This window comes from Coffea eugenioides, chromosome 6, assembly GCF_003713205.1.
Source record: "Coffea eugenioides isolate CCC68of chromosome 6, Ceug_1.0, whole genome shotgun sequence".
Classification (NCBI taxonomy): domain Eukaryota; kingdom Viridiplantae; phylum Streptophyta; class Magnoliopsida; order Gentianales; family Rubiaceae; genus Coffea; species Coffea eugenioides.
The window spans coordinates 9,422,478-9,449,979 of NC_040040.1; the positions used below are offsets into that span (position 1 = coordinate 9,422,478).

A 27,502-nucleotide genomic window follows, 5' to 3' on the forward strand; every position below is an offset into this window, starting at 1 on the left:
GGGCGGACGAGTTTTGAAATGTGTCCGGACTCGGCTCGCTAAATGGGATATGTGACTCGAGCTTGAGTCTCGACTCGTTTATCACAAATGAACCGCTTGAGTTCGTGCAAATTAACCCCAATAAAAACCTATAATTTTTAATTTTTATACTTTTGAATTGTGAAATGACATATATACCCTTCCTTATCGAGCCTAATCCGAACTACTCGGATAACAAACGAGTCGAACTTACTCGGGTTGTTAATTAAATGAGCATATCTCGAGCTCAACTCATTTACCACAATTAACGAACCGAGCTCAAGCCATATCGAGTCGAGCTTAATCGAGCTTTCGAGCTGCTCGTTCCATTTAACCGCTCTAGCCCTCATTATAAGACACATTTGTCATATAAACAAATATCAAGCTCTTGTCAAGAGCAATTATCCATGGTAGACGTAGGAACTAAGATTCAACTCGCCAAATTTAGGATACAATTAATGTTTCGTGATCATTTGGACGATATGTTTCCTGCTCATTTGTTCAAATTTTCAAATTACATAAATGGGAGAAAAAAAATTCATTTTCCAACTACAACCAGGGTAGTTAATACAACGTTTAGATAACATAACACAACAAACTTGGATTCTCACGTTTTCCTAAAAATACCTATAATTACACTTCTCTAATTTCGGCTGATCAATAACTTAGGCATAGAAAAAAAGGAAGAAGAAGAAAAGGACCACAAACTATCTCGTCTCAAGCAGCCTCCGAAGATTTGCATATGCAGCTATATATATATATATATGTACACGTCTTAGGCTACAATATTCACATGTAATGCTATAGTTGTATACGCATGGAAAAGATACAACTAGAGTTGCAGTATCCGAGTATAAGCTACAGCTATGTAGCGAGGCAGAAAAACCACTACCTTAGATCCCGCTTGCAAATTGCGAATTATGTACAGATTCTCGTCTAGTAATTGTTGTAGTCTTGTAGAGGAAAATCTGTCGAGGCAAGCACGTATGCCCTCGAGCAAGCCAAGATTACAGGGGCAAATTCTTCCCTTCCATTGGCAATGGCAGCTGGCCGGCCAATCAGGCCTCCTCCGTCCCTTTCATTAGACTCGCGCACGTCTTCTATTAGCTTCAACGCGTCCCTGCTAAGACATAATAGCTTGTGGTTCTAGTTGGATTCCACTTTCATAAACTATTCGCAGTTATCCTAATAAAAACTGACCAAATAATTTTCGAATGTTTCTACTTTGATTAAGGGGATTCTTTGACATATTCAAGCGCAAAAGGTTTAGCCTTAATATCTGTGAGGCTTAATCTACTTCCACCCAATAAAGTGTAAACGCACCTAACATCTGGTATGTATATGGCATATGATATATTCCCCTCAGTTCCTCGAAACACCTGATATAAGTTAAATAACAAACATGAAACGAAGAAATATTAAAGAATATATCAGGATTTCAACCCCCACCCCGTAAGAGAGAGAGAGAGAGAGAGAGAGATAGATAGTCTCGACCAGGCAACATTTCATTATCATACCCATATAAAGGCAATGCGAGTAAAGAACTAAATGCGATCAAACATTAGGATTAAGAGAAAAAAAAAGGAACACATTGCCTGCTCATCAAAATGGCAAGTTTTCTAGTCATATGTCTAATCTTGTTCCTGTCAGCATTTGCATTCCACTCGAGTACGGTTGATGGCAGCATAAATGAAAGCATGTACGTCGACTGGGGTTCTCATCATTCTACAATTCAAGGAGATTATCTTCCGCTTGTCCTTGATCAATCTTCAGGCAAGTATCATTATCACCTACTCATTATGCATGAAATTGCACCACATTTAGTTCTCTAATTACTATCAAGGTAGTAGACTAGAAGGTTGGGCAGAGGAGGGGAACACAGTAAGAATGACTATAACAGTAAAACGAAAATATACTGAATAATTATGGTGCAATCCAACTGTTCCCTTTTTTCTAAAGGGAACGAAAGAAAAAGAGTTAGGATGTGACATCCAGATATCTGCAGTAAATTTCAGTTTCCGATCGCAGGCCTTTTGGCTATTCAGCAGTTTCCCACTTTGTAAGCATATTGACTAAAGTGGGGAGAAAAAGAAAAACCATCAGCAACTTTTGATCAATTCTTTTTAAAGCCAATATCCCTCTGACAGATGCCTGCTGATCTTTTGTTTTCAAGGGACTGGAGCACAATCACAGAAAGCTTATCTCTTTGGAAGCTTTGAGATGCAGATCAAATTTGTACCTGGCAATTCTGCTGGAACAGTCACAGCATATTATGTAAGTTGAACTCTCACACCTTAATACACAAGGTTAGGCCAAAACTGGACTTCTCCCATCTCTTTGAACAGAGGAATGCATGTTCCACAGTTGATAATTTTAATAGCTTTGAGATTCCACTAGGAGAAACTTTTGGCAATTCTAGCAATTTCTTGAAAAACAACCACATTATCCCAATAAAGTGCCATTTAGCATAAACTTATAAGTATGAAGAACAGAATATAAGTCAAATGCGATTTCTGAAATTAAAATTGAGAAACACAAAAGACATCAGGAAAAGAGCTGATTTTCTATTACATTTGGCAGCTGTCATCCACAGGCAATAAACATGATGAAGTTGATTTTGAGTTTCTAGGGAACTCATCAGGCCAACCCTACACTATCCACACAAACGTCTATACCCAAGGAGTTGGAGGCAAGGAACAGCAATTCTACCTCTGGTTTGACCCAACCGCTGATTACCATAACTACACCATACATTGGAACCCCAAAGCTATTGTGTATGTTAAGCTCCTTTGCTTCTTCCTCCCCTGCCTTTTGAAACCAAAGGTCTCCTGAATTTATGGAACTCAGAAGATTAAACTGCAGTCAGAAGTGCAGCACTCGCCAGTTTAATTTATATTCATTTTGGTTGCAGTTGGTACGTTGATGGTGTCCCACTCAGAGTTTACAGGAACTATCAGAGCAGGGGTATCCCCTACCCAAATCAACAAGGAATGAGGGCATACACAAGCCTTTGGGATGCCGATAACTGGGCAACCAGAGGCGGCCTCGTTAAAATTGACTGGAAGAGATCACCATTCATTGCTAGAATCCGCAATTTTAGACCAAGGGCTTGCACATGGAATGGGCCACTTAGCATCAGCCAATGTGCCCTACCTTCCCCTGGCAACTGGTGGACCTCTCCAGCATATGGTCAACTCAGCTTTGCCAAACTAGGACAGATGAATTGGATCAGACAAAAACACATGACCTATGACTACTGCAAAGATACCAAGCGATTCAATGGACTAATGCCAGCTGAGTGTTCATTGGCACAGTATTAGAAATGAGGATCAATACTCAGCATAATAACCCACCCTCAGTTTATGGGGTAATTTGACAATAAATCACACATGTATTCCTGCTTAATTTTCTTGATTTTAATTCTCTGGAGATATTCCACATGTTTAAATTATTATTTTGATGCAAATTTGGATTTTGATTGGTTTCAGAATGTAATTTTCCAGTTTTTCCCTTTCCAAGTTGCAGATCTCAATTTCTTTATTTTTTGAAAAATGATTGTCCATTTTCTTCCTGTTTTCCTAAGTTCATGAGCTGTGTTTTGTGCTTTAAGGGTCAAATTTCACTTACCATTAAATAGGCTCATACCACCAGCCAGAAACAAGAGAAGAAAAATGCCTTTTAATTCATGGTCCTGAGGTTTTACGTTTCCAAATCAAGGGCAGAGTAGAAACCACAAAGTTGGACAGTTATTAGACAAGTTTGCAGTACACAGTAAGCATAGACAAAATTATGCTGAAGGATATAAAATTTTAAGCAACTTTATAAGCATAGACAAAATTTTATGCAGGTAATCCTGAATCATAGAATGATAAAATGAAGTAATCACTAATGAGCAACTACAAGTCTGCAACATCAGCAACATCAATGGCAAATCCACTGGCAAGATCAGACTAAGTACCAGATTACAGATATGACCACTTTTAATTATCTAAATAATTTCTATACCAGTGACTGTTTTAGCCTGTTATGAACTGTTACTTCAAATATGAAAAATCATGGAAAGCTAATCTTTGACTCATAAAATCTCAAGATTACCAAAGGCGCAAGGCAAAATTGCAACTTTCTGCCCAAAAATACATACTGCACTTCGTATGTTGACATGGTGCAGAATGATAGTCTAACAAATTCAAATGCACACAGTTAAAACATTTGGATTCCAAACAGCACACATCGGGTGATATAAACTTATTTGATGTTCACTATGGAGATTAAAGTGGGACAAGGTTAAACCTTCTGTTAATACCAGAATACTATTCATTAGAAGCATCATCGGAGAAGTGCCATCAAGAAGATCTATGGAAATAGCTAATAGTTTACTAATCACCATTCTTCTAAACCGGAACATATTAAAACCATAGGAAAAGGTTTGATCGCTCAATTCTTCCTTTCCTTCTTTTTTTTTTTTCTGGTTTGTTTCCAATCTTGAGAAGGCGAAATTTGGGAAGGAAGAAGCTGGAAGGGGATGGGGTAGATGAAAATTGAACCATTCTTCTAAGAGGAGGAACAAATACCCCTCTGTTTGATCACTTACTTGCCAAAATCATATTACCAAGAATGTCAAACTCTTAGTCTGAGAAACAATCCAAGGTAGACATAAAGATCAAGAAGCAAATGCAAAAGGACGGATATAACCATTTCCGTCAATATTTTCCAAGGCCAAAGAAAATACTTGATCCATAAGAGCGATGGCAAATCCAACTACTTTAAAGGCAAGCATCACGATTACATACCAACATATTGAGTAAAGGATCAGTAACCAATATGGAGTACAAAAGAAAAACCCATTTTTCCAGCTAGTATTAAAATTAAATGAAGCAGATAAAAAGTAAGACAACAAAAAACAAGGAAACAAAATCAACAAAAATTGAATATCTGGATGCCTTGTATTTTCCTTCCAAACTTCAAAATTACAACTTTCTAATTGAAGTTGATGAACAATCACATCACACACAAATAGACACCAAGGATAATAAGAAAAGTACCAAACAAGGCTAACCCCACGTGGATCTCTTCTCCAAGGAGCATCCCAAAGACAGCAGTGGCAGCAAACGTCGTCGCATTCGTTACAGGTACAGCTAAAGAAATCGGGGTGTCACTTAAAATCGCAAAGAAAGTGGCTGAAGCTGAGAGGTTTACTACAAAAGGCAAAGAATATTGCCAAGTCAGTAAAAGGTTGAGCCAGTTCTTGACCGTACTGATTAGTGGGTGGCGGGGTGCGCTCGGTCGGGGCGTGGATTTGAGCTTTTGATCCCATATGATGGCCCCTTTTCGCATTAGGGCGTTAGTTGCGCCCCAAACAAGACCCACCGCCACCATCTTCTCCACTTCTCCCCCCATTCCTCACTTTCGGTTTGGACTGTTGCAGGCAGGAGCTATATTTATTAATTAACCTATTTGCCTGATATTAAGAAGTTGATTAACCTATATGCCTGATATTAAGAAAAGCTGAGTCTGCAAATTTGCTCGCCTGCGTGATTAAAATTGATTTCAAGCATTTCGTTTGTCAACATAAATTTGAAGGTTAGTTTTTTTTTTTTTTTACAAATAGTATATCATATATTTACTAATATAAATTTCTTTTCTCTCACCGAAAAAATTGGGATGGAAGGGACTCATCGTTTTGGATGATTAAGACAGGCAATTAGCACACTAGACGACAAAAGATTGATTTATACAAACCATTTATAGCGTTTATAAGAGTATTAAAGGTAACATTCTCTCTGTTTGAATTGACTGTTTTTTTTTTTTTTGGGTGTTTTAAAAAATATTTTACTTTAACAATGTAGATGAAATACTTTTATTGTACATGAAATTGTTTTTTGATGTTGTTTTATATATTTTTTGAAGTTGTTTTTGTGATTTTAGTGTTTTTGAAATTATTTTTTATATTTTAAAAATTATTTTTATTATATATTATTATAATATTATACATGAAAAACTTATTTTTTTAAAAATAAAGAATCTAAATAGAGGTATTTTGACATACTAATGTCCTCAATTTGGAGCCTCTACAATTATACGTCTCAATCACAAGTTACCAACCAATGCAAAACACATTATTGACCTGTTTCAATCACCATTATTTCATTTTACATGAGCATAACGTGAGAAAAAAATGGTTTATACCACAAAAATAAATCAAATAAAAAAAGGATTTATGGTTTGTGTGTATTATAATTCATGAATCACGACTAAATTTCAGCTAGAAAAACTTCAAATAACTTTTCAAGTTTAGCACTGGGGTTTTTTTTTTTTTCGCCTAGGATGTAAAACGGCCAGCCGTCCACCCCATTAAACCAAAGGTCCTGGGCACTGGACACATTACAACTTCTGCTAGCTATTTACGAAACTCTTTCTTTTTTCTTCGGCCGAACAAATTTTATTTACGGGTTTGTTTGGATTGCTTCATATTTTCTCAATTTTATTTGTTTACATTAACTTTACAATTTCCAATATACCTTTTTATCTTTCCAATATCTTTTTATCTCACATACATCACATCACAAAAAGTGCTACAGTAAAAATATCTCAAATAACTTACAATCCAAACATGGGGGAGGCTCCCTCCCTTTGCATAGAATTAGACTGAAAGTTGTACGGAAACGTGAAGCAAAAGAAAGTGAGGTGAATAAAAATGAAAATGAGCTTACCATACACTTTTGATTGTTTCGAAAACATAAGAAATTAATGACAGTTTTATTGAAATTTTTGTGATTAACCAATTATTTTCTTTCAAAAATGCTACATTTTACAAAATAGCAAATGAAGGCAAAATTTTAACATTTCCCGTGACCAAACATGCATGAAGCAAAAAATAATTAACTTTCATTCACTTTCTCACATTTTTCCCTGTAAAAAAATGATAAATATTTTATATACCGATAATGTATATATTAGTGTTTCGAAATACATATTACATATATAAAATTTGATATTTAAATTCAAATTCAGATAAAGATAACGTGACATACATTCAATTTCATCAATAAACACAATGACAACGTAAGGAAAATTAATCTTAAAAAAAAAAAACACTACCGGAGGGTGTAGAATGGAATTACACAAAAATACCCCGAAACCAACCAAATTATAATGCCAGCTCAGGCTTGGCCCCAAAAAGGTCGTACCTTATGCTTTACAAGCTGCAATCTCACCCTGCTCTCTGCAAATACACCTCTGGCATCATCAATTTCTCCTCAAAAGTCAACTACCCACGTAATTCAATCCCAAAAATACCCTCCACTAATTCTCTCCACGTGGCATTTCTATCTACAACGCACCCCAAAATGTCTTAAAAGCCCTTACTCGACATTGTCGTTTTGGCTCGTCCCTCAACTTTCACGACTCGGGTATGATAATAGTACAGGAGTGGTAGTCCTGTGTGGTTTGAGTTTCTCGATAAAATCTGCTATAAATAAATTTTCGCTCCTGTCCAAACAGGTCCATATCGGGATTACTACTTGATCGCAGTCGTCTAATATCAACCCTAGCTCAGCCCCGCTCGGCTCAGCTGTATATTCTGGACTTGCATGATCTGAAATAGTAAAGAGGGAGAGAGGGAGAGAGAATTGATCTGATCCGGCCATCCCAATTGAAGCATGGAAAGGATCGTCGGCGGCAAGTTCAAGCTCGGCCGGAAGATCGGTAGTGGATCCTTCGGAGAAATCTTTCTCGGTCAGTACATATATTTGTGTCTAAATATGTCATATGAATCAAATTCATGCGATGATTTTTTTTCCCTGCATTTTCTGCTTTTTCTTTATGAAACTCTTGCTAATTGCAGTTTAATTTGATTCTGCAGCCACGCATATCGATACCTTTGAGATCGTTGCTGTGAAGATTGTAAGTTTTCGTTTCTTTTTTGTCAATTCAGTTGATAGCTGTAATTGGTTTATCCGTTTGAGTTTATTGATTTGTCCCGGAATGCAGATATGATTGGTTTGGATCTAATTCAATTTCAATGGTGAAGAAAATCCTCATCAATTTGTGGTATTCGGTGTTTGGTTAAAAGAATAAGTACTTGTGGTTCCACTAATTTATGCATTTTTACAGTTTTTGCTGTGGAAGTTTCTTTCCGTGCGAACAACCATAGAAGAGAAATATTTAAGTTGCTTTGGTAAAAGATTTGAAAACAGTGTTGAAGTTGGTATATTTGAGATTACGTTACATTGAGCTGAAAGTTTCTGGTTAGTGGACGAAAATGGTCTGAACATTTACTTATTACCTACATACTATAATCTAGGGGTTAACTGCTTGTTTGGTTAGCTATTTAAGTTGTTCCAGAAGACAGACTTATGTGAAGATCTTGCTTGGAAGTACTTGTGTTGAACGGCACAGCCCAGTGGATGTGCAACTTCCATAATTAATACCTCTACAGCTCTATTCATTTCTGCGGTGATGAATTGAGTCATTTTGTTGCATCAGTATGTGATGTAAAACAACCTGGTAGTTCTTTCAAATCACTGATGCTACATTACCATATAGCTGTTCTTATCAAATTTCAAATTGAAAGGGCTGTTGAGCAGGATTAACTGTGCATAGCTTGCTTCTTCTTCTTCTTCTTTTTTTGTTTAAAAAAGGATGTCTTAAATGACATGAACTATTAAATAGGATTAAATGTGCATAGCTTTTATCTTTTTTTCTTTCCGTCCCATTATTTTTTTAAGATTTCCCTTGCTTCCGTCTTATCAATTTTTCTGCTTTTTCATTTCACAGGAGAACAATAAGACTAAGCACCCACAACTCTTATATGAAGCCAAGTTATACAACTTTCTTCAGGGTGGAAGTATGTGTTTATATACTTAGTGAATTTTTGTGGCGCGGTTACAATTTATGTTGTTAAATATATTAGAGGGGGATGGGAATCTCATTATACTTGTCTTCTAATTTTTCATTTTTAGGTGGCATTCCTGGTATAAAGTGGTCCGGCGTTGATGGGGATGACAATGTCCTAGTAATTGATTTGCTGGGGCCAAGTCTTGAGGATCTCTTTGTCTACTGTGGCAGGAAGTTTTCCTTGAAAACTGTATTAATGTTGGCTGATCAGATGGTAAAGATTAACTCAGATTAACTCCTAATCATTTAGGGAAGAAAGCACGTATACATAAGATCAGTCTTTTAAGTTTGTTTTCCTTAATGACACTTTATGCATCTTCCATGTGATCACGAGTCAATGACTGTGCATATGCAAGTGAGCTTGTGGTGTTTATTTTAATTTCAAGTGATATTTCTTTCTGGTTGTTGAATATTCCTGTTGTAATCAAGTAATTTTGTGTGCACATTCATGCATTGCAGAGTATTTCTCTCAATTTTTGGCCTGTGCACTGAATTCATGTATTGGTAGTTGGGTTTGGACTTGGAAACCTGAAGGATTTATCATCATGTTGATAGAATTTTAGGTATTGGGGATTTAACTCCTTTTATTCTCCTTGATATTGTCCAGATAACAAGAATTGAGTATGTGCATTCTAAAGGGTTTCTTCACAGAGATATCAAGCCTGATAACTTTCTCATGGGTCTTGGTCGAAAAGCAAATCAGGTAATAGTGACAATAATTGCTGGGCCTCTATAAACAGCATTGGTTCATCTAAGACTGATCACTCTGTTTAGAAAAGTTGGTTAATTTATATATAATTCTTAAAGCACAGGTATGCTGTTGATTTTATTTTCTCTTTTGCTGCCTTCTTAATGTTATTGTTATTGTGTTATACTCTTAGGTCTACATCATTGATTTTGGTCTTGCAAAAAGATATCGTGATGCAACTACTAACCGGCACATCCCCTACAGGTACACCTTTATCTGCCTATACGAGCTTTCGTAGGTTGGAGTGCTATCAAACCAGTTTTCTTATTATTCTTTTGCTTTCCTTTCTTTTGCATAGGGAGAATAAGAATTTAACAGGGACTGCGCGCTATGCAAGTTGTAACACTCATCTTGGAATTGGTGAGGCTCTGGAGGTTTTCTCTAATATTGTTATTTGAAATGGCTGCCTCTTTATTTCCTTGGATTGGAGGCAAATTATCTGTACGAGTCTTTAGGCACTGTGCATATAATGCTCATCGATTTGATTTGTAGAGCAGAGCCGACGGGATGACTTGGAATCTCTTGGATATGTACTTCTATATTTCTTGAGAGGAAGGTCTGCATTTTTATTTTGGTTTTTCCTTGTTTCTTTAAATTCTTACTGATGGAACTCTGGGATATACATAGGTGCAATTCTTCCTTAACAAGCATCATTTTGTGTATAGCCTTCCATGGCAGGGTTTGAAAGCTGCCACAAAGAAACAAAAGTATGACAAAATATGTGAGAAGAAGTTGTCTACTCCTATTGAGGTATAATATTTATTAGGCAATTTTAGTCTCATCTGTATGAAATTCATATGTTGAACTGGTAATCCATATATCTGTAGGTTTTATGTAAGTCTCATCCAGTGGAGTTCGCATCATACTTCCATTACTGCCATTCATTGACATTTGATCAGCGGCCTGATTATGGATTCTTGAAACGCCTCTTTCGTGATCTGTTTACGCGTGAAGGTCTGTTGTTCATCTCGTTGCCTCAAGCTTTCAGAAATTGGAGGAGATATCTCACTTGATTAGAAATATGAAATAACTTAAGTTTGACTTGTTTTATTGTCTTCAAATTTTGAATTCTCCTTGGGAGGAACTTGCTGAAATGGTGCTTCAACTACATAGTTTGATTTATCTAGTTTATTTTTATTTAGTTATTTTTTTTTTCTGCAGGGTGTGAATCCGATTACATATTTGACTGGACTATCTTAAAATATCAGCAGTCACAGTCAAGCAAAGTGCAGCAACGGGTATTGCACATTCTTGGTTGATTATGATTTTGTCTGGTCCCTTTTTGCATGATGGATGCGTGAAACTTCAGGGGTTTCACATAGCTTATAAAAGCCATATAATTCATCATCTTTTAGTAACTTCAGTGTTCATATGTGGCAGCCAATGCCTGCTGAGAGCAGTCGGGCAGTTCAAATGGACGTAGAAAAACATCAAGGTTAGACTATGCTAATTATGTATCTTTCTGTTCTTGCGTGTTAGATGGCAACTGACGCTAATAGAAATTTACATCAGCAGACAACCAGACAATCTTAACTGTTTGCCTTGGTGGTTTAGTGTCTTTTGACTGTTGATGGATATGTTTTAATCGTTGTAGCAATGAATTTAATATTTATTTGGCTTGGATTAATAATGTAACCAGTTCCATGTTGACTCCAGCTGGCAATAGCGCGCCTTTTTCAGCTGAGATGGCTGACCGTATAAGATCAAACAATGCTTCGAGTCCTGGCATCCGCATGCAATTTAAATCGCCTCCAAATAGGAATATGACTTCTGGAAATCCTCTTGAGAGAAATGTGAGTTATCTCCACTTTGTTTGAAACGCCATCTCATCTCCCTTTATTTTCCTGGTTGGTTGGAATTAAACTATCACTGATGATGACAAAATTGTGCTGACAATGGGACTTTTATGTTGTTTGATCGAAGTCTTTTTAGGTATTTACTAATTTTAAATCATGCTTTGGGGTCATTTGGTTCTTAGAAAACATTGGTTTGATTATCTTGCAGATATCTTATTGCTGTGTTTAATAACTAATACACATCCTTAAACTTAAAGGTTTTGAACACTGCACAAATGCCATCTACTTCGTTTGCCCCTCCTGGTGTACCAAAAGGCAATGTTTCAAGGCCTAATTTATCAGCTGAAATCTCAAATTCTGGTCATGGACATGGAGAAAGTACCGGTCCTTCTAGCAGCTGGATTTCTTCGCTGCGTCGCATTTCTTCTGCAAAGTGATCTGCATTGTATTCTCATCTAACACGGTCTTTTTCACTTTTTCCCCCTCCACCTGTTCCCTTTTCTTTAGTCTCATTCTCCCCATAGTAATCCTATGATTTTTTATTCCATGTTTATTGGCAGGAATGTATGATCACCAACCGCTCGATCTGGGTTCTGTGAATAGATTGCTGATGTGTCAGTGCAAACATATGGGGGATTCAGAGGTGCAATGTTATCAGATGGTTACCTGCTTGCATTAGATTCAAATGTGGTTTACTCTTGCATGCTGACTGTTTCTTGCACTTTGAGACAATCTGGCGATGCATCATATATGCACGAAGGTGCATGAGAGCAAGTTGATTGACTGTCTTGTAGAAGATTAGAGCTTGATTCGGGCATTTTCCTCCTCCCTGGAAGCTTGGGTGAAGATATCTTTCCTATGACAAGGGTACACATAATCCTTTCACAAAGATCAGAGCTCGCTTCTGCTGTTGTATATAGATGTAACGAACTAGGTGCTGCAACTATGTTAAGTTTGATGTAAAGTAAATGACGTGCAAAGTGTTCCTCTGCTCAACAGATTCATGCAGCTCCCTTGTGCAGTTGGTGGCTGCAAAAATTATTTTTTCACTTGCTTCATGGTTACAAGTTGCTTATGTTGTAAGCATTATTGCTTTTGGTGAGAAACCCAGTCTCTGTGTGAGGAAACAATTAAGCATTTGTCTGGATTTGGTTATGATTCTGATTATCTGAAATTCCCTATTGTGATACTATAACTGCCAGTTTAGAAATGAATTGTGTTTGTGATTTTAGCATTTTTTTGGTTTTTTAACCCATGCTTTATTCATCCTGTTTGAAGCACTGAGACCAGGGAATCATGTACAGTGAATGGCGGTGTATCAGGATTTCATTTAGTCTATCCTTTTTTGGGTGCTATTCTTACTATTCAGGATGATAGGCTGTAGTAAAACTTTGATTCAAGGGAACCATAGGTGGTCAATTAGAAATCCTATAGTAATTGAATTCTACTTGGCCAATACTGATGCAACTGATAGTCAATGATAACTTGCGTCTCTGTTATTTTGTACCTTCAGTTTCCTGTTATCTCTTATTATCATACAGCATCTCATCCCCCTCTCAGTCTCGATCCTATTACATGATTTCATTTTGATTACTACCATCCCCCAAGGCAGGCTGGGTATAGTCAATGTGACTCAGGCTTTATTGTCTGAGACTTTGATTTCATGGTTTTCAGTTTCAATTTAGTCATGCACATGTCAAATTTGCTACTTATCATCATTTTAAAGTTGTTATGTCTCTCAGTTATTAGTTTGTATTTTGCAAATTTGCAGGTTGTCTTCTGCAACAAAATGGGGCCATGAGTTTGCAAGTGGCAATGAATGTCACTCAACAATGGTTAGGAAGCTTATATAGGAAATGCCACTGCCCCTACTTTTTACTACAGGAATCTGCTAAACATCGTCTTTTTTATCATCAGTGCAGATATGGAAGGAAATCTCAATCTTAATTTTTGGCCTCCTGTTATGGATTTTACGTCTTGGAAGACAAAAGCGTGCTTTCAATGTGATCTGCAGATGCACATGGCCGATTTATGGCCTCAAAGCTTGTGATCTGTGGTGCTTCATTTCCCTGAATTCCTTTTCTTGGTGTGAATAATGTGATGCACTGGATTGCTGAAGGTCCTTTCCTCATGTATTGATCGCTATCGTGGTCTTGTGCTGATTAGGCTTTGCTAAAAGGTGCAGAAGATAGAAGGGGATTAGTACTGAAGAAGCTGGCAGCAGAGGTGGTCCTGATTGCAGTTTCTTACATTTGTATTCACTGATATAATTTCTGAACTATGATGAGAGAGCATGATAATACTATGTGCCAGAGTGGGTATATAGTTCATACTAAAGGTCTGCTGGCATTCCTTCATAGCGGTCAAGTTCATTCACTTTTTGGCCAACGCAGCTTCATTGATATGGAGAGCTGAAAACCAAGTTCTGCATCTTCTCTTGCTTGTCCACTGAATTTAATGGTAGTCTCATCCTTCCCGGTAGAGTGATGCTTTGGAGGTAAATAGACATGTTAACGTGCAGAATTTGAAAATTATAATGAGGACCGTCCAATTCTATGGCTTTTGGGATCTCTCTCTCTCTCTCTCCCTCCCTCTTACATTCGTCACTTCACTGGTCAGCATCTCTGCGATTTGTTACACATAAGGGTCTTGGGCTTCGGTATGTAACAGAACGTTTCTATAAACAAATGCAGACCTTTGGAGGAATTCCATCTCCAAGGGAGCGGGGGGAGAAGGGAGGATGACGTGTTTGGGGTCGGTGAAATGTTCCAAAAACGTTGATTATAAAAATCATATAGGGCGGTCGTTAACTAGAAGACTGCACTGTCAATTTCATCAATTGACAGAGAGGTGCAGCTGGGGCAAATCATGAACAGTGTAACAGAGTCGAGAAGAACGCTCATGGACAAAATGTATATGTTACAGAATGCAGAAATGGCACAGCCCCAAACAAAATGAGATAATAATCGCTTTTCACTGTGCTTCTCCGTCCCTCATATGCACTGTAATTACAAGGCATCTTCACAACCTATTTTTGAACATTACTTGCTTACTGGAAACTGAAAATGCATTCTTACAAGATTCATTTCCAGAATGCCAAAATTGGTCTGTTAAATCCACTCTTGCTATTAGGTAAGCTAGAGGTAATATTTTCCACGCTCCGAAATCCAATCTGCAACACGTTCAGAAATGAAAGTGTAAAGGTATTTTCTTCACAATAAGGATTGTATAGAAATTTCAAGTGTCTATGCTACTCCACATATGGAGAATTTCAAATAAAATATTAAAAAACACAACGAGGCAGGTACCTTGTCAAGAAGAATATCCTGGAAATCTTCTGGACCTATCTTCATATTCTGATAATTATCTGATGCAGTCTGCAACAAGTTCGAACAAAATTGAGTCAAACCATCTAAAAAAACAACAATAAAGTGCCTTGTTTCCCTTTCCTTTTGGGAGCAAATCAAATTAGTAAAAAGTCACAGCCGCCGCCAAATTATCATCACTACGAGGATTCCCAAGTCATGCATGTCACTTCAAAAGAGCATACCTGGGACACTAGACGATTCTTAGAATATGAGATCCATGGTTGGGGTTCGAGGATAAAAACACCACCCTAGTTAATAAAATGTTAAATTTAGAAATGTGTATACACTAGGGAGAGGCAGCATGATAGAATGAGACACAAACTACAAACCGGCTGAAGGAGCATCCAGACTTTCGAAAATAATGCAAGTAACCCATCATCACCCCAGTTTAGATGAATCCACTTTGTTACACTTAAGCTGCAAGATAGGAAACAATACAATTATGTCAGCCTGAAGCATGAATGAGACTGACTGTACGTGAAATAAAATTTTTGCTTTTGCATTTCAGAAACTGATCTTCAGAACAAAATTACCCCTTGAGATCGCACCTGGGGCATGGGGAGGAACGACAAATCAAGAGTTATTATGTTGATTGAGTAATGGAAAGCCAATTAAAGAGCTTTTATTAGCATGATTGTAGGGGACTAAAATCAAATCTATGCACAAACAGTGCAACAATATGATGAAAACCAAAATATATTATTTGCCAGGAATTATAAGATCCAAGATTCTCTAATCACTGGAGCTTAATTAGAATAAATTGAATTACATCCCAATTCTTAAAGTTGAAAGACTTCAAGAAAGCTGAAGACGCTTACCAAAGAATTGCATGATAATATGTATTCTCAGGTGGATGCCAACTCTGAACAAAATTTCCTTTCTGAAAAGACACTATGTCAGACAAATCTCCTCCAGAATTCCCAGAAAAGTCCCTTTGCAGTTCACTTTGCAACTCAGTTGCACATTTCTTGGATTGATTTACTTTCTCCCCCTGCATATTAAAACTCCTTTTCATGATTTTCTTCAGGCTCCAATGTGCATCATCGATTCGAGCTGGAAGTGATGGATAGTTATTATTACTTAAGTGCTAGAAGTATCCTATTCTAAAAAGCCTAAAAGAGTAGAAAACTATTTTTTAAGTGACAAAATACCAGACTTAAAATAAGAAAATGGTGCACAATAACATACTTGTCCCAATGGCCATTACTTGCACATTTGTAATTCAGAAAGATTTAGCCCTAGGCCAGAAATCTAGAAGGGAAGAAAAATAACATAAATCAACCCCAAAAAAAAATTTTCCAATCTCAATTTAGACTTCACCAATCAGTTAAAGAAAATAAATGACACATTTTGGATCTACACACAAAAAATCCTTCAGATGCCATATCTTTCCCTAAAAAAAAAAAAAAAAAAAACTAAACAAACAACCAGATTCATAATTTCTTACTAAATTGCTGGAAGATTCTACAAGCAGAAAAGCTTAATCAAACAGTGGAACACCAAATACATCATGATAAGACAATACCTACGAAAACATTTACAAGCTACTTTCATGCATTATGGTAAACTTTTTTTCATTCATATTCGGAAACAAAAAATGCATGCAAAAGTTAATAGAAGGGCACAAAGATTAAACTGGTAAAACTCACCACGATCAATATCAACTCCAAGGATACTGCGGCAAGAAAACTTCTTTGCTGCCAATGCGGAATTAGATAAACAAACTCAAAATTAGTTATACAAAGCCTGCAAATTCAACTAGCAAAATGCATGTAAACTGACAACATAGAGCAAACAATTTGTTATTGCAGCCAAATCTTGACACCTAAAAACAGAAAATAGGAATGCAGAGAATTGATTTACCAATGGTTATCGTGATGATGCCACTATTACAGCCAATATCCAGACAATCCTTGCCTTCAAACCATTCTTTCTTCATGACCTTTAATCTTGGATCCTCGTCCAAATCCTGACTTATCTGAGAACCACCATCATCAATCAATCACTCACTCCAAAATTACCCACAATCGTTATTCAAGTTACTCATCAAGAGGGCAATCAAAAAGGAAAAAAGTCTGAAAGGCCAATGAGATATACCCCTCAAAGTTTCAGACCTATTACCCTAGCAAAGCCCAGCTAGTTCGATTAAACATTCAAAATCCCATTTTAAGTAAATAAAATTTGGGATAAGAATGAGAAAACGAAACTTACTCGATAGCCATAGTAGTGTCTGTAGTTGCCAAAGATGGCGACTTCTTTCCGTTTTCTCTTCTTTTTTGAGTCAGAGTTAGAACAATTTGCTGGGCTTTGCTGCTCCTGTTGCTCATGCTCTTTCTGCTTCTCCTCCTCCTTGTCGTCAAGTGGTTCGCCCATTTTTTGAGTAACTTTGCTTCAATTTCTTGCTGCCGTAGAAACAAGGGACTCGGCGAAGGTGATGGAAAGAGGTTTAAGGAACTTAATTGTGGGGTTTCAGGGTTTCTGTTGGCTTCGCACAAAATTTTCCAATATTTTGGAAAATCGAGGCTTCTAAAGGCAAAGGCTTGCGACGGGATGACAATTGGGCGAATGCCCGCGTGGGAATTTTTTCCCCGGTTTAGAAACGAATTTTTTCCGCTAAAATATATATATACATACAATTAGATATTAGCTTTTTCCGCTCAGATAATACATATAAATACATATATATGTATGTATATATGTATATAATTATACATGTTTACTAATAGAAATTATTATTTAGTTATAATAAATTTATTAATATATTTATATTAAATTACTAATTACACTTTACATAATAATATTTTTTAAAAAAAAAACTGCAATAATGATACAATAATGATTAAGTGATTTTATTTGTATCAAAAGTGAAAATTTGACTATTTTAGTTATATTTAATTTTTTCATGTTGGATTGTATTCAAATAATTTGTTTAATTATTTTTATGAATTTTAATTATAAAATTATAATAGGTAATAACTTTATAATATTTTAATACTTAATTATTTACTAAAACTAATTATTATGAAATTATATAACAAAATTTTATTATCACAAATTTTTATTAACACTGCAAGTGCTGCGGGAGAAGCGGAAGGCGAGATAGGGATGGGGGAAATTAGTGGACAGCAGGGTGCAGGGCGGGGGAGCGGTACCCGGTTGTGCAGCGGTTGTATCTCTTTTCCGCTTATTTTGCTTGTCCTTTTATAGAGGCCAGAGCCAAAGACACCGTTATGTTTTCCCATCAATTTTCTTTTAAATTTTTTACGAACTTAGATTGGTAATTAAAAAAAAGGGATAATTTCACAAACCTCCTCAAATATTTTTAATAATTACAGAAAGCTCCCTTAAAATTTTAAAAATTACATATACCTCCCTTACTTTTACTATTTAGTAACAACATAGGTCTGATGAGATAGATTTTTTCACAAAAATCCTAATTTGCTTTTTTATACAAAACTAAGAAAGAAAAATATTGTATACTCAATAATTTTCTTCTGCATTTTGTATAAATCAACAAGCCTAATCCCTATCGACCATTCAAATATAAGTTCTAAAATCAAATAACCATCCAAAAAATTTTAAATTGTATATACAATATTAATACTTGTCAAGCAAAAAACAAAAAAATAAAAGACACACACAAACCCTATTGACAACCAATTGTACCCCAAAATTAAATATCAATGCTAAATTACCTTTTCAATACAAGCTAATCTGATTTAGAACCGCCATTATAACCCTTCTACAACCTTAAAAATATGAGCAAACTATTCGGATGGCCATTAAACTTTTGCAATCGTCGAATTTTGATCACTAAACTATTAAAATGTCTAGTTTTGGCCACTGAAATATCTAAAATTAAGACTCGAGACCATTCCGTTAAATTGAGTCGTTAAGAATGTCAGATCTGAGTGCCAGCGCGATATCCAAGACAAAATAAAGGGGCAATTTAGGAAGTTTGATATCCATTTTCTTCTTCTTATTCTATAAACCTAAAGAAGGAGTAACCATGAAATTACAAAATCTGCTACTGCTGCAACGATGGATAAGGAAATGGAAGAAGCCCAACTTGAGTTAGAGGAAGTAGGAGCAAGCTACCGCCTCTGTCTCCGCCACTGTACACAACCTCCATCCTTCAATCTATTCATCAATCGCGTACTTCTATCTCAATGGTTTCAACTAGTCCTCATTCTCCTGAAGGCAGAATCAGCCAAGCAACAGTCATAAAAAGCAGTAAAAGCTCTTACAAAATGAAAAAATCTCCACCCCAAAACAACCTACCATAAACCAGCTGCAGGAAAAGAAGAAAAGTAAGAATTTCTTGAAGATGAAAATGGTAACGAAGAAGAAGGTTTCATTTACCTCCTCTTGACCCTCAAGAAAATCCCACCGAAAGATTCATCCAAAATACCCCACAAAATTTCACTTCCAAACCTGCTTTACTCTATGGCTGATGACAACCTCAACCTTTGCTTGATTATAAATGACCGGCCCATCAAATCTCCGTATAGAATTACTGCAAAATTCGCTTAAAAGAAGGTGAAGTCCGAGGATATTCCCATTGATATGGTTGTCAAGCTATCCAAGTTGAAATAAGATTGCAAGACTCTGGAGGGAAGGCGAAAGATGTATCAATCATACGACATGTTTTTTGCGGATAAAAGGGATGTTTCGTTGCTTCAAGTGTTTTAGGGAAGCATTTTTATAAGAAGAAGATAAAAATTTCGGTGCCGTTGGATTTAAGTAGGGATAATTGGAAAGAGCATATTGAGACGGCAGTAAATTCGACATTTTTATGCTTTGGGAATCGCGTAGGCACTCAAATCTAACATACTTAACGACTAAATTTAGCGGAATGACCTCGAGTCTTTACTTTAAACATTTCAATGACCAAAACCAGATTTTTAATAGTTCAATGACAAAAACTCGATGATCGCAAAAGTTTAGTGACCTTTCGGATAATTTGCTCTAAAAATATTAATATCTCAAAAGTAGAGAATAAATTCAACCTCCATAATAAAATCATAATAAAAAATTTCTAATCCAATAAAAGAAACACTTATGTAATTATTGACATTTTATAAAAAAAAATTCTTGCAACAAAAAAACATGACAAATTTTACATCTTTAGTTCTTCTTTTTATTTCAATTATCAATTTCATTATTTATTTCTCTATTATTGTGAGTCTCTTCATTTTCTTCTAATTTGGCATATAATCTACTCTCTCTATTGATTTTATAATTTCAATTTACTAATATCCACAAAATTGAAGATAATAAAAGAGATTATATTAATTAGAAAAGAGAGGAGCAAAAATAGACAAGAGACAGAAAATAGATTTTTTTTAATGAATTTTGTAAATTTATTGCCTTAAATTTAAAACTGTTTGCCAAGTGAAGGGCATTATAGATATTTTACTATATTAATGGAGGTATGTGTAATTTTTTAAACTTGAGAGAAGCTAAGTGAAATTATCAAGAACCTCAAGGGAGGTTTGTGCAATTATTCCAAAAAAAAGTCTATTGCCTTGTCAGGAAATTTAGCCATGTTACTATCCAATAAAAATAATAAATTAATTAGGGACAGTTAAAAGATCTCAATCCTCAACAATACAAAATATCAAACTTTAATCATTCATTCTATTTTCACCATTAGATCCATTTGTTTTAACAATAGAGATGGTTGGAAAGATCAAATTTTCAAAATTTGATACTTTCCATCATTGAGAGCCAAATTGGGATTTGAAATAAATCAAGGACCAATTGAAGACAGTTAGAATAGTTTAAAGGCTTCCTAAATAGTTTATCCAAAAAAAGTATACTAGTTTACTCTAGAAAATATTACCTATTTTTTTTTTCTCTTAATAATGTAGCAAACGGACAACTTGCACATTAGAATTGTAGTAACAAATTCAAAGAAAATGCCAGTAGAAGTATTGTAATAAACAATTCAAAGAACTTGCCAATATAAGGAGATGTGACTCGCCGAAGAAACTGAGACTCTAAAAAAATTAAAGGTCATATGTTTAATTTTCCCTTTCCCCTGCTTAAAAAAATAAATAACTAAATAAATGGAAGCTTGGCTCTCGAAGGTCTAGTCCGTTTACCCTGGCAAATAGTCCGACAGAGTTTTCTTCTTGTCGAGTATTAAAAAAATCCAGGAACACTAACGATATGGCAAAAATACACCTTAACCCAGTTACTCACAGCTCCCTGCAAAGCTTGGAAATGCTCATCCTCAAAGAAAATTTCAACCAGTGACAAAATTTACATAGGCCTCGCAGAATAGAGGATAGGCCTTTGAAAACCTCCTCGCTAGTTCTATGCCCATCCCAGATGACAGAGTTCGATCAGGAACAGAGGATACATGAATAAATTGCAGAAGGACGACATGCTGATACAAAGGACAAAACCATATCTCAGCCTTTTCTACACTACTTTCCAGCTTTTGTGAGGTCACAATAATGCTGGTTACTACAACAATCTCTGTTAATTTCATCTACAAAAAGGAATTTAATACATTCTTTGGTGAGGGTCCATTATAGGAACCACTGTGGGGCTGTCGTTGTAGAAGCATTATTACTCTTCAGACGCGGTTCATCAATTATACAAGTTTGTCTCGTTGATTCCAGATCAAACCTCATTCCAGTTCCTTAAGAAAATCAATATTGTCAACAAAAACCTGCAAGTTTAAGACAACACAATGCAAATCGATCATAATCTTCTACCAGCTAAAGGGAGTAAGTCTTGACACAAAACTTTTTTTTTTTGGGTCCAGATCATGGGGTGGGTGGAGGTAAAAGGAAAGGTAATAGCCAACCTCATTTTCACACAAAAAGCAATAAGTTGAGAAATAAAAGTGGGGTGACCTTATCCTTTGTTGAAGCCACATGAATTTTTAGGTCGTCTTTTGGGCCTTAGTAAAAGCTGAGGGGAAGAATAATCTGAACATGATAATATTGTATGATCGTTGGTTTTCTTAGAAGGTTTCACCAGGTGTATTTATGCACACATTTGTCACTGAACCCAAGTAAAACACAAAAATTTCGTCTATTTATGAGAAGAAAATGCCTAATATATGTCCTTATCTACTAAGCAGACCAATCTCTTTTAAGCGGGTATAGTCAAGCTTGTGGTTAGGCTACTTCTTTTAAGACCCAACATCAATTTAAACAAGCCAAAGGGTAAATAAAGAACTTGATTCAGTCATGCTCAGACATTATGCAATTTTAGTTAGTTTCAAGAGCACATAGAATCAAAATAAAAGTAATTCTCAGGTAAAATACATACTGTCTTCCAACCATCAGGATCCAGGCAAGCAGTAATCTTGGTGTTGATACCAGGCAAAGGTCCAGGTTCCCGGGTAATCTTTCCACCACTGAGCCTAATTGCTTCTGCAGTTTTATAAACATCATCCGTTCCTATGGCTATCTGTTTAAGACAATCCATTTGAGCAGAACTTGAGCATTGGTATTCAACTTGCACATGAACCACATGGAATTTGAGGAAATCCTAAAGTCTACCTGTGCATATGCATTTCCTTTGTCATACTCGGAAACCCCATAATTATATGTCAACTCAATTACTGCACTTTTATCCTCTGGACCATAGCCCATCATTGCTACCGTATACTGCACAAAAGAAAGGTGGAAACAAAGGACAGAAGCAGTATCATATCAGCTGGAGACAACTATCTTCAACTTCAGTCATGAACTCCAAATTCATGACGAATATAAAAGCAGCAAAAGCATGCAGGAGCTCAAATGGCAGAATTACGGAAACACCAATTGGGCTACTGCTAACATAATATTTGAAATTGTAGAAAGCAGGACAATATAATCACGTTCCAAACCAATCGAAAGTGAATCAGGTCCAAAGGGGACATTTAAGAATTTGGCAATGATTCAAAATGCATAAAATTATTAACATATTGCTCATAAGCCAAGGATTTTGGTCAAGAAAACCTTATTAGCTTTAACCAAAACAAGCATCTAGAAAGCAGGAACTAGACCATGCTCATTCTTGGAATCCCAAAAAGCGAGAAAAGGCTAACAAGTACCAGCTCTAGAATAAAGCAAGCTCGCCACTGAAAAATTAGAAATTCAGAGAGAGAGAGAGGTCCTATCAAAATCCTAGCACAAAGTTAACTGCATTGTCACAGCAATGACACATTGAGACAAGAAGAGAAGAATAATCATCTTTAACAGATCCCCACCCATGGCATGTCAAGCTTAAGTCAACAAGGAAACATAGGGGTGAAGGAAGAACTTATATCTGATTACAATCTATATTCAACTAACTTCAGTGAAATGTACAACAGGAACTTCTTTGGAGCAAAAGAAATGGGACCCATTCAGTGAAACTTTTCTACCCAAGTCTTTTTCTTGTTTCTGATAATCAAAGGAAAACTTTTTATTCCCCTTCTTACTGAAACCTAAAATATAATCAGGAAATATTACCTACCTTATATTCAGCATTATCTCTTGTGCGAAGAAGCTCCATGCCATAAGCCTAATTGTAACCAGAAAAATGTCATCCAGATTAATATTACTCAAGAATACAAGGATCAGAAGAAACTAATACAAATTGCTTTTTCATCTTTGTCCAGATAATGTGCTACCTTCTCATAAAAATTTATAGCACGTTCAAGATCTCCAACTCGGAGCATTACTTGGCATAGTGGCTCAGGAGTAGGACCCCTCTCCAAAAGTTCAAATTTATATCCATCAGGATCTTCAATAAATGCAATAATTGTTTTGCCACCTTTGACAGGACCTGGTTCCCTTGTAACTTTACCACCCTTTGCTTTGATCAGATCTACAGTCTTTGTAACCTACAGACAGCAAACAACAGCTAATCAGTATTGCAATTAAGTACGACAGAACAAACCTAAGCCTTACAACTTGCTGAAGTAAGTTGTTAACTTAGGATAAAAAATAAGAGGACTTGAGAAATTGTTCGACACATGCCTTGAGAAATCACCCTTTTCTTTCTTTCTTTTTTCTTTACAAGTTAAAATAGTTAACTATAGTAGCCAAGATATGGCTTTCTCCAATTAAGTTTGAAATCAGAACATTACAATAGAATCTTTGTCCAAAGCCAAAGAATAAAGAAGCATAACTCCAAACAGACCTCAGTAATGAATTAAAACTGATTCCAAAATAAGTAGCATAAGACTATTATAAGAAGACTCCTCCAACATAAACAGCCTCTGGAATGTCTTTGAAAAGACATGATTTTGCCTAAACTTACATCCTCAACTGCAATGCCAAAATGACCAAAGCCAGCTCCAATATCATACTTATCAACTCCATAGTCTAGCAGCAAAATTAACAGGAAACAACATCAGAAACAAATCACCTTGGTATGCAAAATATAAACAATGCACTCAAGATTGATATACAGTGCCTTAAACGTCCAGACATCATCAAGTACATGGATTAGGAAACTTAGGAATGAGTAGTTTCAGAAAAATATCCTTACTGTAAGTGAGTTCAATAACAAAATGAGAATCTTCTGGGCCATATCCAAGAAAGGCATTTGTATATCTCTCCTCAGGTATGTCACGTTTCCTTAACAACTTCATGCCTAAACACTCTGTGTAGAATCTTCATCCACCATTCAAATAAACTTTGCACATTGTCAATATTGAAAAAAATAACTGAACACAATACCAACAAATTAATCGTGTCATTGTAAATTTACTTTATTGTCCTGTCCAAGTCCCCAACACGATAAACAACATGCAGCAATCTTCTCTTGTCCTTTTTAACCCACTCCAAGACATTTTCTTCAGTAGCAGCAGTGCTTGCTTGCGCTATATTCCCAGCAGCGCTAACAGCAGTGCTGCTTCCCTCTCCTCTTAACAGCTTGGATGCTTTAAGGCCAAATGACAGAGATTGTGGAACTGCTGAAAGAAAGAAGCATATTGTGACGTAAGAGTATTGATCTTCCTAGCGTAGCAATTTCTTAAATGTAAGCATACAAAATTAATTGGAAGGCTTTCAGTTTTCTCTATACAGGCATCACCATAGACTTTCAACATGTAAATGATAGGCCATCAGGGATTCAGGATCACACGCAATATTATCTCACTTAAACATTTTTATTCAGCGTTCATAAGTTTTTAAAAGAAAAAGAAGCAAGAACCAGAAATCATAAGCTGGCATACTTGACAAAATTCGAGCTCAAGATATATCAACTGTTTCACTTAAAATACTCAAAGTTGAGTTGAAGAAATAACAACACAAAATGAAAGCCAGATAATGACAAACATGAGAACTATAACCAAGCCCCTAATCCAATCATCTAAGCATGAAGAAAGCACGAAATTTTAAGGCAACCTTCAGGCTTCCATTAGCAAGTCAGACAATTTTTTGTGCAACTGATGGCACGTCCATCATGGGCAAACATTTCACCAGTTGAGTCACAAAGCCAATGGACAAAGCTAGAAGACATTTACAGTATAATACTGCACTTGTCAAACTCAAGCTCGCCATTAGTTTGCAAGTAATGTGTCTTTCCTGTAATTAACTATTAGCTTTGTTTCTCAGCTCCACTCACCCCAAAAAAATAAAAAAAGGTATTACATTTCATTGATTATTCAGCCGTGATTGAACCAATTAGGCCTTGGTCTAGTGGTGAAGGTTGAGGCTCCAGAAGTAGGAGGTCTTTGGTTCAAGTCTCCCAGAAGAGAGTTGTAGCCCACTGTTGTGAATTATCACCCCAACTTGTCTGTGGATGGTGTACTGTAATCCTTTTACTTCTTAAAAAAAAAATAATAATCCAGCCATAATTGGCAGCTGTTGTTATTCATCTATTTCCAATCAGAGTTTCATAACTCAAAATCAAGTTAAATTTAATATTAATGGCTGCAAACCATTTTTCCTATTTTCAAACCCCGTTCATTAAAAAAAAAAAAGAGGACATCATAGAAACTCAGATGAATTCTTTTTCCTTTATGATGCAAAATGTAGCAAAATCATCGATAAGATAGCAAAATTCCTCAGAAAGGGGGAAAAAACCATCATCGAGCAAAGTATCGACCAAGAAATGAAAGGGGTCAATTTCCCACCCCTCGGCCTCTCGCCGCACAAAAAACACCAAATTTGAACAGAAAAAAATTAATGAAATTAAATCAGAGTGAAAATATTACCACTGCCGAGATGCAATAAACTGAGCGGCCGACAAGAATTGTGGGATGGCGAAGCGAAGGGCGCAGCGAAGCGAGAAGGAGGCCCTGCAGCAGCCGCAGACCTGAAGGAAGACAGCGAAGGTCTAATGGACGACGCCATGGGTAGTATCCTCACCATTGTCACTCTATTTCTCTGTTGCCCGCTCACTCTCTCCTATATATGACCGGATTTCTACAGAATTTAATTTGTACAAAAAAGAAAAGACAGATAAAAGTCAAATGGATATACGCAGAGCAAAGAACCTGTGAAGTGAAGTAGAGGGTGGTGAGAGTAAGGAATTAGACGCGGAAGTTACTTACGGAGTGAGCACCGGACCCAGGACCCAGGACCCAGGACCCATGACAGAGAAGATTGTGTTGAATTGGCAGCTCTTTGGTTTCCGGGTTTACCATATCCCCCCACCCATAATATCATTCCTACTTTTGGACTTTCACAAATCAATCTCTCCGCCCTAAAAGGTTTTTGCTTTCATTCTCAAATCTCAATTCTACCTTGCTTCTTTCTCATTTTTTCTTTTGTTGGGTGCAAACGGGTAGATTGTCTTGAAAAGTTTATTTGAGGCCAATTTTAACAATTCTAATTTTTCTTGGAGATGAATGTAAGTTGAACTCTTGTGGTCTAACTTATTTGTGTATAAATTAAAATATTTTATATTTATCTCGCTGATAAAAATGCTTTAAAAAATCTTATTTTTGTTAATCAAAACATTCCTTGTAATTGTGTATTAGCCATATTTGGAGTGTAGTTTTTTCTTCAAAAAAATTAACGGTTTTATAAACGTATTTTTCAATCATCTTTTTACTTTATATACTATTAAATTGTTATGACATATATTTTTTTACAAAAATTTTTTAAAATAACAATCCGGACGTTTAAGATTTCACCTCCAAGGAGTAGTTTATTTAAATTCCGAGCATAGTTAAAAGGACCTTACTATTCAAAAAAAAAAAAAATGTAGCCTTGAACCCGAAGTTCCTCAAACATTTCACCTTTACATTTTTTGGCCACAAACGCAAAATCTAATTTTATTTTGAAATCAACTAAATTAATGAGCAATCATATCTATGCATTTAGTGCACCGTTGGAAATTGATAGGATTTAGCATGTTGATTGATGTTGGTAATTTGTACGAATCACAAACGTATCACTTTTGATATTTACCAAACAAATTATAAAGCATTTATTTTGCTTAAATAAATGCTACTTGCGTAACAATTGTATGTCATTTAAAAAAAAAAAAAAAAATTCCACTCCATCAGAACCATGAGTTGAAAGTCGAGAATTATCGAGGCAGGTGATGAAATTTTTTGTTGTAACCAAAGCTCCGCTTTGACCCTAATTGCTAACTATATTTCGAGTTTGGGCCAACTGCTACATGTAAATGCTATGAGCCCCCAATATGTTCTGTGACAGCACTACGGAGTCATATGCCACTGGTTTTGGATCATCCAATTATGGGCTGTGTACTTCATTAAAATCAGA

General features: G+C 36.1%; 4 protein-coding genes across 11 annotated transcripts; 1 reads left to right on the plus strand and 3 right to left on the minus strand.

Annotated features, from left to right (window-relative positions):
• Positions 1–1,616: 1,616 nt before the first annotated feature.
• Positions 1,617–5,518, minus strand: LOC113772923 (transmembrane protein 234 homolog). The gene is made up of 2 exons (XM_027317420.1): positions 5,061–5,518; positions 1,617–1,808 (listed from the first exon to the last, which is right to left on the minus strand). Exons 1-2 carry the CDS (start codon positions 5,413–5,415, stop codon positions 1,744–1,746), a joined length of 420 nt encoding a protein of 139 aa, XP_027173221.1. The 5' UTR covers positions 5,416–5,518; the 3' UTR covers positions 1,617–1,743.
• A 1,960-nt stretch (positions 5,519–7,478) lies between these two features.
• LOC113773100 (casein kinase 1-like protein 3) lies at positions 7,479–13,816 on the plus strand. Of its 7 annotated transcripts, none has more exons than XR_003468749.1 (17): positions 7,479–7,752; positions 7,880–7,920; positions 8,794–8,863; positions 8,979–9,127; positions 9,521–9,616; positions 9,795–9,865; positions 9,960–10,021; positions 10,154–10,217; positions 10,327–10,411; positions 10,489–10,615; positions 10,823–10,899; positions 11,042–11,096; positions 11,318–11,454; positions 11,715–11,890; positions 12,018–12,555; positions 13,229–13,292; positions 13,375–13,816. XR_003468749.1 is itself a non-coding variant. In XM_027317636.1 (15 exons), the coding sequence occupies exons 1-15, from the start codon at positions 7,677–7,679 to the stop codon at positions 12,025–12,027; spliced, it is 1,296 nt and encodes a 431-aa protein (XP_027173437.1). In that variant the 5' UTR covers positions 7,479–7,676; the 3' UTR covers positions 12,028–12,691. The 7 variants fall into 7 exon arrangements, 2 of the variants coding, with proteins under 2 accessions (XP_027173437.1, XP_027173438.1); XR_003468748.1 differs by having other exon boundaries at positions 13,380–13,816; XR_003468751.1 differs by having other exon boundaries at positions 12,018–12,324; positions 13,380–13,816.
• A 596-nt stretch (positions 13,817–14,412) lies between these two features.
• Positions 14,413–17,405, minus strand: LOC113773101 (probable RNA methyltransferase At5g51130). The gene is made up of 8 exons (XM_027317638.1): positions 17,037–17,405; positions 16,689–16,803; positions 16,475–16,522; positions 15,644–15,878; positions 15,155–15,242; positions 15,008–15,073; positions 14,766–14,834; positions 14,413–14,629 (listed from the first exon to the last, which is right to left on the minus strand). Exons 1-8 carry the CDS (start codon positions 17,196–17,198, stop codon positions 14,540–14,542), a joined length of 873 nt encoding a protein of 290 aa, XP_027173439.1. The 5' UTR covers positions 17,199–17,405; the 3' UTR covers positions 14,413–14,539.
• Positions 17,406–21,015: 3,610 nt separating this feature from the next.
• Positions 21,016–26,283, minus strand: LOC113774722 (probable lactoylglutathione lyase, chloroplastic). 2 transcript variants are annotated; one of them, XM_027319329.1, is made up of 9 exons: positions 25,981–26,283; positions 24,531–24,732; positions 24,309–24,433; positions 24,078–24,142; positions 23,446–23,658; positions 23,289–23,336; positions 22,349–22,456; positions 22,116–22,256; positions 21,016–21,507 (listed from the first exon to the last, which is right to left on the minus strand). In XM_027319329.1, the coding sequence occupies exons 1-9, from the start codon at positions 26,135–26,137 to the stop codon at positions 21,466–21,468; spliced, it is 1,101 nt and encodes a 366-aa protein (XP_027175130.1). In that variant the 5' UTR covers positions 26,138–26,283; the 3' UTR covers positions 21,016–21,465. The 2 variants fall into 2 exon arrangements, with proteins under 2 accessions (XP_027175130.1, XP_027175129.1); XM_027319328.1 differs by having other exon boundaries at positions 24,531–24,735.
• Between the last annotated feature and the right edge of the window lie 1,219 nt (positions 26,284–27,502).